Source organism: Podarcis liolepis, assembly GCF_965112155.1.
Source record: "Podarcis liolepis genome assembly, chromosome: 9".
NCBI classification, from domain to species: domain Eukaryota; kingdom Metazoa; phylum Chordata; class Lepidosauria; order Squamata; family Lacertidae; genus Podarcis; species Podarcis liolepis.
The window spans coordinates 57,242,750-57,255,331 of NC_139564.1; the positions used below are offsets into that span (position 1 = coordinate 57,242,750).

General features: G+C 40.8%; 1 protein-coding gene across 50 annotated transcripts in view; it reads left to right on the plus strand.

Annotated features, from left to right (window-relative positions):
- PCM1 (pericentriolar material 1) overlaps positions 1–12,582 on the plus strand; it is a 48,712-nt gene that overhangs the window by 35,667 nt on the left and 463 nt on the right. For 35 of the 50 annotated variants that reach the window (XM_083459524.1, XM_083459512.1, XM_083459561.1 and 32 more), the window contains 12 exons: positions 273–393; positions 618–758; positions 2,115–2,248; positions 2,684–2,818; positions 4,961–5,158; positions 6,356–6,415; positions 7,395–7,530; positions 9,529–9,686; positions 10,317–10,392; positions 10,908–11,164; positions 11,783–11,875; positions 12,001–12,124. In XM_083459524.1, the coding sequence (XP_083315650.1) occupies positions 273–393; positions 618–758; positions 2,115–2,248; positions 2,684–2,818; positions 4,961–5,158; positions 6,356–6,415; positions 7,395–7,530; positions 9,529–9,686; positions 10,317–10,392; positions 10,908–11,164; positions 11,783–11,875; positions 12,001–12,124 (1,633 nt within the window). The remainder of the gene's footprint in view (positions 1–272; positions 394–617; positions 759–2,114; positions 2,249–2,683; positions 2,819–4,960; positions 5,159–6,355; positions 6,416–7,394; positions 7,531–9,528; positions 9,687–10,316; positions 10,393–10,907; positions 11,165–11,782; positions 11,876–12,000; positions 12,125–12,582) is intronic. The other 15 variants (XM_083459559.1, XM_083459560.1, XM_083459527.1 and 12 more) reach the window with 1 other exon arrangement.

Below are 12,582 nucleotides of genomic sequence, written 5' to 3' on the forward strand. Positions count from 1 at the left end.
GTTTTCTAGCTTGGAAGGATGAGCCCTTTATTTGGTGAACATACTCAGAAGAATTTATCAATTAACCCCCCCCCCCTTTTTTCCTAATTAAGCTTTAAACCATGTACATGAATTTTTTAGCCCAAGAATTAGCCCCTGATGCAAACACTTCAAGGTGATCTGAATTCTTAATTTAAGATCCTGGGTGACAATTTATGAAAACATGAGCGTTTGAGAGTGGTTAGTTATTTGTAGAAGAACACGTGCCAACTTGTTGTTTCCATATTTTGAAGGAGACATTTGAGAAGAACTTTGATGAAGGAGCCTGTAGAGAATGTGAACAACACGATGCAGACAATGGCAGCACTATGTCTACTTCTTCAAATTTTGAACCCTTTGCTACTGATGAGCTGGGTAAGCATAAACCTAGCAGTTGAACTATATACAGCAGTAACTCAAGTACCTTGTTAAATTGCCACAACTGTTTTCTGTGAATCAGTCCTTCACTGATGCACTTCTTACACATAAAAATAACGATGCTTTCTTCTTGCAGTTTTTATATTTAATCTCCACATAATAATGTTTGATTTCCAAAAACTTAAATACATATTGTAAAAGGTTTTGTTGCCAAAATACAGGCAACACTGTGATTCATTTAGATCAGGCACTGGCTCGGATGAGAGAATATGGACGAAAGAAAATGGCAGTTGAAAGTAACGTTGACTCTGAGGATGGATGCTGTAGTAATCCCCATAATGCTTCTGTTTCTAAATTGGAAGGTACGTTTTTGCATTTGTTTATTCATTTATCATAGTTTTGTCCTGCACTTTTTTGAAAGAACAAACACAGTCCTACCAGGCAGTCTCCGTGCAGAGAAATGGAGCTGCGTCAAGTAGCTTAACACTGTTCGCTGGGCATATAAATGTTTGACAGTGGTTTATAAGCATTTTGTGTAGTATGATATATGCTCAAGCTCCCTAGAGGCTGGTCCGCCAAGGCTACTGGGGCACATCCCTTGCGAAGAGAACGTCAAGCAATTTTTAACACACACACCCCTTCCAAATCTCAAAGCACACACACTCTTTCTTGTTCCACATACATATTGCTACTTAAACTCAGAGGAGTTCTGCAAACATTTCTGCCAGCCAGGCCGCTGCAGTTCATCCTAATCCAAAAGTATAGCTGTGGCACAGAGGTCCCTAGTGTGTTTCTCTAAACAGAAAAACCATGTGACTGATCGGACTTCCCTTCTAGGCAGCCCTACATGGGAGGTTCCTATTCCAATCTGTTGTTATTAAATCTCAGTATTGGCCTAGTAGGGTTTCCTTGATGGGCAGTCTCAGCATCCTTGTTTTCAATCAGAGGGGTTGCCAACTAGCCATGGCTCACAGCAGAAATGAAACAATAGTCAAGTAGCACTTTGATGCTTGCAGTTGTATTCTTCCGTAAGCCTTTGTGTATTAAGAATGATGCATCTGATGAAGTGAACTTTATCCCCCAACAATTATGCCATAACGATGTATTAGTCTTTAAGGAGCTGGTGCTTTTTGTTGTTTGGCTCAAATTGTAGTGTGGTCTGTAGATTCATTTTTTCTTAAACATTGAGGTTTTTTCATGATTCCAAACCTCCCCCCCCCAATTTAAAATCAGAGACAGGCTGAAGGGAGGCTTAATTTTTATTATATTTTTATCCAGTCCACCTTTCCCCCAAGTTGCTCATGGTGGCTTTCCTATCCTTACATCAACCCTGTGATGTAGCTTAGTCTGAGAGACAGTATGTGACCCAAGGTAACACTGATTTAAACCTTTGTCTCCCAATTCCTGGTCCACTTAATATCCTTCCACTGTAGTTCACATCCTGGAATAAAAGATGTAGAAGTGAATAAGCTGTGGGAAGGGAATAATCTTTTCCCATAGGTCTGGAAATTCATGGCACTTTTAAGACTCTGTGATTCAGGCTGCAATCCTGTCCATCCTTAGCAGGGAGCAGTCCCTGTAGAATGTCAGTGTTCAGCTTATTTGGCATAAATTTATAGTCTTTATATAAACAAAGTGCCAGAGTTTGTGACCTGTATTGAAACGGCAGCTTTATGAAAAGAACATTGATTTGAATATATATTTTTCTCTCTTTAAAGGTTCAGATACAGCTGAAAGCCATTGTGCAGCACAGTCTACTGAAGCGCCTGCTGTTCCTTGTCCTCGAATAGATACCCAGCAGCTTGACCGGCAAATCAAAGCTATTATGAAAGAGGTTATCCCATTTCTGAGGGTAATCAAAATTATATCAGTAAACAGAGCTCTCTCTAAAGCCATCTTTACAGAAAGCTATAGGTTTTTCCTTTCGACTTGATCGGTAGAATCAGAGGCCTTTACCTTGTTCTCTTCTCCAACAATAAAAGTTTTCTTCCAAGGAGTGCAGAGTTTTGAATAGCTGTAGTCCTGCCTTTGTGCAGAGTTTGGTGATAGAGCAGTTAATATTTTATTTACATGCTCTGAACTCTTTATCATGCATGTACTGGTAAGCTGCCTTACGGTCCCTTAGCTGTAAGCAAATTTCTGCATTGCTGTTCTGGAAAATCAGTTGGCATGCTTGCCATTCATGTCACTCACCTTTTCTGTGAAGAAAAATAAGACCTCTCAAAGAAGGATATTTGTCTTTGTATATGTTTTCATTAAGAATGATCTGCTTTTCAACTCTTGCCAGGAACACATGGATGAAGTATGTTCTTCTCAGCTCTTGACCTCAGTAAGGCGTATGGTCTTAACCCTTACTCAACAAAATGATGAAAGCAAAGAATTTGTGAAGATCTTTCATAAGCAACTTCGTAGCATTTTGCAGGTTCGTATATGCGTTTTCCTTTAATTAACTACCTTTAAGCTTCATTTCCACAATCACTATAATTATGAGAAAGCTATGGTGTGTTTAGTTTGGCTTACCATTTTGGTGTGAATATTCTTCTATAATACGGTTTTGCCACTGAGTCAGTTGGCTGCACAGAGCTTGAGCTACCAATTTTTGAAAAGTAATATAAGAGTTGCTGCACCTTAAATTCTTGAGCAACTCAGTTCTAAAGTCTGGAAAATACAACCTGTAGCAGATACCTAACTGAATAAATGGCAAGAGTTAAAATGTAGCAGTTTATTCCTGGAACATTTCAAGTATGTCTTTGCTTTTAATATATGGCAGTTGCATTTTAAAAACTCTTTTGTGGGGGGTTATTTTTATGTTGCTTCAAATAGGGAACTGACAAAGGAAGCATCATGCTATCTTGCAGCCCCTTGTTTCAGTAAAGCTTATGCAGGAGAATTTGTTCAATAGTACCCTCTTCACTGGATTTCCAAAAGCTGGCACACTAACACATTTACAGTATTACAGAGCCCTATGTTAAGGGTAAGGTGGGTGAATCACATACTGCTGTTATAACAAGAAATGTGTGTGTAGCTCAGTTAGATGTGTATAGTTAGAAAATGGTTAATTTTGAATCTTTTTTTAAAAAAATCATTTTTATTAGTTTTCCAATAAAAACATCCAATTAACAAATCCAGTTAAAAATAATAAAATAAAATAAAAAACATCCAAATTACAATCCAAATTATTAAGTATTTTTTTTTCGGGCTTCCCATAGTCTGGACCTCTGAAGTATATCTCCAATATTTTCATATCTGCCTTCTTCTTGTTCTCATATTTTAAGTACAAGCTTAAACACCAGGGACTGTGGAATTCTGCAGATTTTTTCTCAGTCTTCTTCGGCCCAGACTACGTCTGTTTGTTGTCCAAATCTAATTACAGTGGTACCTTGGGTTACATACGCTTCAGGTTACAGACTCCGCTAACCCAGAAATAGTACCTTTGCTTCAGGATGAGAACAGAAATCGTGCTCCGGCGGCACAGCGGCAGCAGGAGGCCCCATTAGCTAATGTGGTGCTTCAGGTTAAGAACAGTTTCGGGTTAAGAACGGACCTCTGGAACGAATTAACTACTTAACCTGAGGTACCACTGTATTTTATCAAACCGATATTTCCAGCTTGTGAGACTGACTTCCGAGAGTGCCAGCCATGCCGTGCTCTGGGACCCAGCTTCCTGCCGCTTGACCTTTATGCCAGCTGACAATCTGGGACGATCTGTGGGTCTACGAGACAGTCCTCCCCCACCCTGGGGAGTCTGCCAGGGCTAATTACCCCCATATCAACCCTGAATTACCGGCACAGCTGAGGTCCGATCGTGTGGGAGTCAGCCATTTCTCACCGCCAGAAGCAGGAAGCCTCCTCTGCTCCTCTGATTGATTTTGAATCTTGGCAGTGTAGGAGAAGACCAAGTTAGTTCAAGCTAATCAGTGTGGCATGGATCACCTTCCTCTCCAACATTGCCAAGTTTCAAAAACAATCACTGGTACCATTATCTAACTATACATTTTATGATGATGATGAGGATGATGATGATTGATTGTATATACCACCCTATACCCGGAGGTCTCAGGGCAGTTCACAAAACAAGATTAACATAGCACTTCCCTCCTTTCCGATTTCTTGTTATAATGTTGGAATGCGATTCAGCTGACTTACCCTTAATAGTGTTGCAAGTCAACTGTCCGTTAGAAAGACAAAGGCCATAGTTTTGCCTGAGAAGCAGAAGCTAAAAGGAAGCAGGCTAGGGAGATGAGAAAAGAGTCATGCTTTATTTCTGCTGGGATCCATGGGAGAAGCAAGACCTCCTGGGGGTGTTACTGCTGTGAGACCCTCCACTGTAGGCTCAGGTTGTATATATGTGTAACTAAACCATATATCATAAGGACACCGCAGTCTCTGCTGTTCCTCATTCAACCCTGGAAACCCTGGAATCTAGTACACATATATTGGTGTACAATATATAGTGGTTGTGAGGTTAAAGTTGAATAACCCTGTATATGCCTCCCTGATTATTATTTTTTAGGGGGAAGATGAGTGACCTGTAAACGTACTAAAATGTTTTCTTTTTTGGCAGGATTCACTGGCAAAATTTGCTGGTAAAAAATTGAAGGATTGTGGGGAGGATCTTCTTGTGGAGATTTCTGAAGTCTTGTTCAATGAATTAGCCTTCTTTAAGCTCATGCAAGACTTGGACAACAACAGCCTGACAGTAAAGCAAAGAGGCAAAAGGAAAATGGAAGCAGATGGAATGATGCAGTCCTATGCTAAAGAGGTTTTTATCATATTTTAAATTTGAGTGATTTCCCCCCAGGAAACGGTGCAATATAAGATTTATTTTTTATTTTCTAAATAGGGTCAGCTGTGCTGCTTCCTACCGCAGTAGAATTTGTTTGAATTGTACCTATAGCTACTTAGAGGTGATGTTTAAATTGTTGAAATGTTTATTGTACGCCATGCCTTTTTGTATCAGTACAAATATGACTGAGTTTTCCTTAGGAGTTTATGTATAGTTGAGTAGTAACTCAGCCTTTAAATTAGACTGTCACTCGCCATATCTTTTAACTGTCGAAAGTACTCTGGAAACTTGCTGCTCATGGATATTGGGGAAGAACATTTCTTGTTTGATCCCTTTATCTTCAAACTTGGTTGTGATTTATAAGACTACTTGTGTTGGGCATAACACAAAGGAACATTGTCTCTCCTTGGAGCTGGGAAGTGTCTGGTGCCAAGCAGGGTGACTGAGCTTATTGTTTGAAGGCCTAGCTACCAAAAGCCCTGCAAGTTATTCACATCAAAATGTGAATTGAACCTCACATTAGAAGTTAAAAGAATCATCAGCGTAACTTTAACTTGCATAACTACACAATAAATTACCAGGATTATATTTACTTAGTGCAAGTACAAACCCATAAAGAACTTCGATTCTCTTCTATTCTGATTAAAAACCCATATTTAAATTATCCACTTTGATAGAGCTGCACAATTTTAATTGTTTGCGATGTCACAGCATTGCTAAAACCCAAATAGGAACAATCATAACACTTTATTTAGAACCTACTGAAAATCCTGGATCTGTGAGTTCAGCGAATCCTTGTGCTTGGGCTCAGAAGTTAAATCAAGCCCAAAAGTGGGTTAATTCATTCCAAGTGCAAAAGCTGGTCGGATGCATCAAGCAGAGTTTCCCAAACTTGGGTCTCCAGCTGTTGTTGAACTACAACTTGCATAATTCCTAGCTAGCAGGACCATTGGTCAGGGATTATGGGAATTGTAGTCCAAAAACAATTGGAGACCTAAGTTCAGGAAGCCCTACATCGAAGTATACTGGGACAAAGAAGCAACAGCCACTTTCATTGCTAGTAACCAAACTGGTTTCCTTAGACTTAATTTAATCTCTTTCTTGACTAGCTGGTTGCTTGTTTTGTTTGATTTTGAACAGAAAATAATAAACTTTCCATTCTTTGCTGTCTAGGCAAAAAGAGCACTGGAAGGAGGAGCTTGTTCATCCAATGAAGATATAGATGAAGACAAAGTAAGACGTTCTTTAAAACAATTGGGAAGGGAAAGGCCTGCCTTCAAATCTCCTTCTAAATACAATATTAATCATTTGTTGAAAAATCATTTTTCTAGCCACCTTCATTTCACTCAAATAGTGAGAAGCAAGATCATTGGAGGAATTATTCAGCAAAAATTATGCTCCTAACTTTCCGTGAGCAGAATTCCACTCAAAGGATATTCCAGCTGGTGGGAAAGGGGATGTTTGACTTTTCGCTAATTCCTTTTTCCCTGTGGTGGTCCCCTCCAAAAATCTGCTCAAGAAGGTTGGGAAACACTATGGAAGCATGCCACTGGGGACTGCAGAGGGAAATTAAATATCTCCCTCTACCTTTTAAAAGTTGGGAGTGTCCTTTGGATTGGATTGATCCAGCAGAGGGTCTACTCTGGTGGAAGGGGTGTAGCTGTAATTTTTTCTACTCCTCCCTCCCCTGCTGCCCCCAACACCACCTCTTGTGCTGTAGCAGAAGGTTTGTAGCAGATTTGTGGAGTCTGGGGGATTTAGAGGCAGTGGTGACTTGGCAGAGTTCTGTCAGTCCAACTTACTGTCTATCACTGATAGTGTCCCCATTGGTCCACTCCGTGTATAATACACAATGAACAGGAAATGACATTTGGGTCTCTGTTTATTTTCCTTTTCAATGGCATGGAGCAGCAAGAAAATTTTATCTAAACATTAACAGCCTACACAGTGCCTACTTGGAAGCTCACAACGGGGCATGAGGTTGCTACACAACCTCTTCCAAAAGAAAACAGTTTAGGTGTTTGAGTTCACAAAACATCTATTTGTCCAGGTTTCTTCTCCTTAGTGGTGTTTTTGACTTAGAAAATTCTGTTGTAGCATTACTCCGTCCAGTAAACAATATGAGATGTGCACACATTTATGTCTACTGTAAATTAAATATGAAAGCTGTAACTTTGACATTCCAGGTAAGATTCATTTTCTTTATGTCTAGGACAAAGATGAAACTGAAACTATTAAGCAAGCTCATGAACCTGCAATATTCAACAACAGGGAAGCCCCAAGAAGTACAAGATCAGATGCTTCTGACCAGGAAGAAGAAGAGAGTGAAAATTGTCCAGTATCCATAAGTAAGCAGTATTCATTGCTTTGATAAGCAGCTTCACACCACAGTGTTGTCGCTTTATATCACCCATTACCAACCCATCACCCTCCAGTTGTTTGGGGAAAACTCCCATCTGAGCTGCATGGGACTGATGAGAGTTGTAGTCCCAAACATCTGGAAAGTACCAGCTTGGCAAAGTCACCAGATGTATGTCTTCCAATGCAACATGTCTTCAGATAAAAAAAATTCCTTATTGGACTGGCCTATTAGTGAGTCAAACGGAGACTGTAGCCTCAGGAGGCAGGTAAGGCTGTGTGTTTCTGGAAAATTGGATCTCCGCCTCCCGGGGTCCCCTGCTGTCTGGCATTTCTGCAGGCCGAGGCCTGTAGCAGCTTCACATGGGCTGCAGCATCCTGCTGACGCAAGACTTCTGAACGCTCTGCACTGCCGCCGCTTTGCCTTGCTCTAAGAAAGCTGAAGGGGAGTTCTTCCTCGCAACAATGCATTTACAGGAGGTGGTTAGAAGACCATCTGTGCTGTTTTTGCTCCAATGCAGCACCCAAAATATTAAGTTGCAAAACTCCCAACCCCAAGACAAAGAAGTATCCTGGTGGTAGTATAGACAGCCTCTTGGCCACCTCACCCACAATGCATCTCTCTGAAGAAGAATTTCTCTCCCTTGATCCTTTTTGGAGTGTGTCAGGAAAGAGAGCAGAACAGGAGTTACACACTGGTGTTGCCCTCAGCTGTAGGGAGGGGCGGATGGGAGAGAGAAAAGAAGGAAGAGGGGCTGTTGCAGGCCAGAATAAAAGGATTACAAGGAATGATGTCCACAGCAGCCTTTTACTTCTGTATCTTCCTATGGAAAGTAAAGCAAGCTTCTCATCAGTTTTAAAAGCAGCTTGGACTAAATAGAAAGAGCCTCAGGCGGGTTCCCTTTTCTTTTGTGGTCCTCGATGGCATTTGGATGACTAGCTTGGTTCCTGTGGATGCTTATGTTAGGAGTAAGCTGCACTGAATATAGTAGGACTTATTTCAGAGGAAACACACATTGGACTATGCTGTTAAATGTCCCATCTACAGTGCACAACTTGCCTCACTGTCTGTTTTCCACATCTAAAAATATTTTCTATTACAATTACCACAGCAGCCTAAATCCAATACAGTGGTACCTCTGGTTACGTACTTAATTTGTTCCAGAGGTTCGTTCTTAACCTGAAACTGTTCTTAACCTGAAGCACCACTTTAGCTAATAGGGCCTCTCGCTGCCGCCGCGCCGCCAGAGCATGATTTCTGTACTCAGCCTGAAGCAAAGTTCTTAACCCGAGGTACTATTTCTAGGTTAGCGGAGTCTGTAACCTGAAGCTTATGTAACCCGAGGTACCACTGTACAGAGCTAAGCTTGCTTAAGCCATTGAAATCAGTAGACTTTAGCATGACTGATTTTGTGTTGCATTTAGGTCAGTGTGGTCTCTAGCGGTAAGAAGTGCAGAAAATATGACCAGAATCCAAAGACCCACAGAACTAGTTCTGTGCACCAAAGCTATTTTGAAACTGACCAGACCAGGGATCCCCAAACTAAGGTCCGCGGGCCAGATAAGGCCCGAGGGACTCATTTATCTGGCCCGCTGCCGCCGTCTGCTCTTACTGGTGCTGTGCTGTGCAACTGCCCACTTCCGGGTCGGAGGAGTACTGGACATAGCTTGTGCGCAAGCGTTATTTCCGGTGCACAGAGGAGGCCCGTGCACATGCGCACAAGCTATTTCCGGTGCTCCTCTGACCCGGAAGTGCGCCGGAAATAGCGTATGGGCACGCACCCTCCGGCCTGCCGCGTGATCGGCGCTGGAGACACCAGCCCGAGACGCGGTAAGTTTGCTGACCCCTGGACCAGACTCTCAAAAGCAATTTGTGATCTGGCATGGAGCGCTTTTCATTCAAAAGAGAAATCCTCCAAAATTTCACTAGGCATGCCCACATACTGCATTTTGCTATATGTTTCAAACTTAATTTCATTTAACTTTAGGTTTGTCTAAAGCAGAAACCCAGGCTTTAACTAATTATGGAAGTGGGGAAGATGAAAACGAAGACGAAGAAATAGATGAATTTGAAGAAGGACCTGTGGATGTCCAGACTTCCCTCCAAGCAAACAATGAAACTACAGCTGAAAATGAACAAGAGCAGGTATTGTGATTGACAATGCACAGTGAATTTCAATGATGTATTTATTCAAAACACCACCGTGTGGGGTGTTTTGTTTTATAAAGAGCTTCTAAGTTGGGATTGATCAGTTTTCCTTACTTTCATTATCATCATTCTGATAGCCTCAGTGATCAGTTCCAAGAAAAACCTATAGAAGTGTTTGCTGAATATCATTTGGAAAACTTGACTCATGACATAGTTGTTAAAATCCATTTGAACAGTCTATTGTACTTTGGAAAGATTTATTAACTTGCTTAACTGGATAAGAATGCACAAAACTTGTACATTTGTCTAAAGGTGGGAAACTTGGAAATCCAAATCAGCTAAAGATGGGAAAGAAGGTGGTGGCTTTATTAATTAATCAAAACCGTATATATAAAAAATCAAAATAGAATGGCTTGAGGATGTTTACTCAGCAGGATGTAGTGGGAAACAATTTAATTTCAAAATATTATAGATTTTAAAGTGCAAGAAATTTTATTCCTATAGACTGGATAACTTAACTTGCCAACAAAAGTCATTGCAGAAAGCACTGGAGCTTTGTCTGCTTACAAATATTTAAACCCTCATGCTTTTACTGTCTTGATCAGCTTAAACATCATTTCCTCACAGGTTTTGCAACCCAAACCGGAGAGTCCAAATGGTTGCCAGATGTTGCCTACTGAGGACAAATCTGGAACTGATAACGGTAAAATGATTTTTAAGAGAAACTGATTTATCTGCAATTGTTGAAAAAATAAATGTGGGGAATGAGAACATTTCAAACGACTGTGGCCGTGTTCATAACTATACTATGTTGTAAGATCTATTCCGCCGTTGCCAAGATAGGATGAGCCTGAAGTTCACAGGTGAAATAATTAAAAGGAATGCTTTTTCTTAAGCTGACTAATATTTCACTCAAGTGCTGTTGCAACAGATATAAAACCTGCTTCTGTTCAGAAGTTCTAACTTAATGAATAGTTTGTGCTGATGAAGATAAAGGATAACAGACAGCAAAGGCGATTACATATTCTGGGCAGATGTCTGGAGTCTCAGTGCTTGTAAAATGTAGCGTTCCTGCCTTGGGAGAAACTTGAGTAATGTTCACATTATCTAAGCTAGGTTCAGCTCCTTTAAAACAACAAGAGGGGTTGAATCACTAAATTGGAAGGGGAGGGAGAAGAGAAGACGCAGTAAAATGTTGTGTGTGTGTTTGCTTTTTAGGTGACCAGGATTTATCTGCTGCTGTGCCTCAGTATCTGAATGTATTAGAAGATCAGCAACCTTCAGCTGCAAGAGGTGCCGAAGATCTTAATGCCAGTGCTGCATTAACATCTGAAGAGCCAGACTCTTCATTAGCAGTCAATGAAAGCCAGGCGTTGGACACACTACATGGGGAAACCAAATCTTCATCAGGAACTCCTGAAAGCTCTGTGGTTGGCAGTCCCGATACAGAGTCTCCCGTATTAGTGAATGAATATGTATGTATTACTCGACATCAGGTGCCGTTTTGTCATTTCTTTACAATATAAACTTATTTAACTTGTGTAACAAAGTGGATCAGAGCGTGCTCAGTCTTTGGAGCTTCACAAAGGTGTGTTGCTTAGTAGGCAAGACAGGATAGTTTAAAAGCTGTAATAGATTTTACAGATGCATTTATGCATGGCTCTAAATTGCTTTGGAATGCAGTTTTGCCTAAAAAGCATTGTAAAAGCCGAAACCTTTTCCACCCTGCCATTTTATTTTTAGCATCTGTTCTTGCTGCTCAGAACATGGAGGCAGGATGAGGGTCCACATAATTCCCCCCCCCCATTCCCATAGGGAAATAGAGGTTGGCTCCATAGTGCCCACCTAAGCCCTTTTGCTCAGACCATAGCTGTCAACTTTCCCCTTTTCTTGTGAGGAATCCTATTCAGAATAAGGGAATTTCCCGTTAAAAAAGGGAAACGTTGACAGCTATGGCTCAGACCAGTTCCTGCACTCAAAAGAGCAGGATTTCCCACCTTTAAAAAACCAAAAACTATGACCTTGATTGGTGTGGTTTTAAAATTTTCATGGAAATCCAAATTACAAGACAGTTTAAAATATTTTGCCAACAGGAAACTGGCTCTGGAAACGTCAGTCAGAAATCAGATGAAGATGACTTTGTAAAAGTTGAAAAATTGCCCCTTAAACTTGCAGTCTACTCAGAGGTACGTTGCTTGAAATTCATCTTATTGAGAGGTGTACAAAACAAAGATTTTATTTAATGTATCACTCACAGGAAGTGAGCAATGAACAGTATTTTTTGAAAATTAACGCGTTAATCTGTTTCCAGGAAGAGTTAATGAAAAAAATGGTGGCAGAGGCTCAGTCCAACAGTATTACTGAAGAAATACTCTCTGGTGCAGAAAGTCATGGTGAAGAATTAGTAGGAGATCCTCAAATGCTGAAGGAACCTGGTGAGAATCTTCAGCTTCCTTCCACATCCTTGTCTATCCTTGCATGGCTCGACTCCTTTTATTTATCTTAATCTTGCTAGTCGTAATTCACTCAAGTGCTGTTGCATAAAACTTGACGCGAGTTCAAGTAGTAGGTTCAAGTGGATTCAAGTAGGCTTGGAAAAGGAGGGATCAAGATTCAGCAGTTCACTTTATGTTCAAACTTGTGACATTTTGACTATTAGTTGAGGCATGGGGAGATATTTATATCCATTATGCTAATTTAGCTTGCTCTGATCCTGTGCAGGTGAGAGATGGACAGCACCCTCTCTGGTCCCTTTCTTCTGTTCTGCAATTTTATTGTGGGGTCCAGAATGCTACAGGTGCTGCCCCACTAATTTCAGCAGCCTAAATGTGGTTAAATAGAGGTCTTTTCAGATGAATGGGAACGGGTGAGCAGAAGCATATTATAAAGTGCA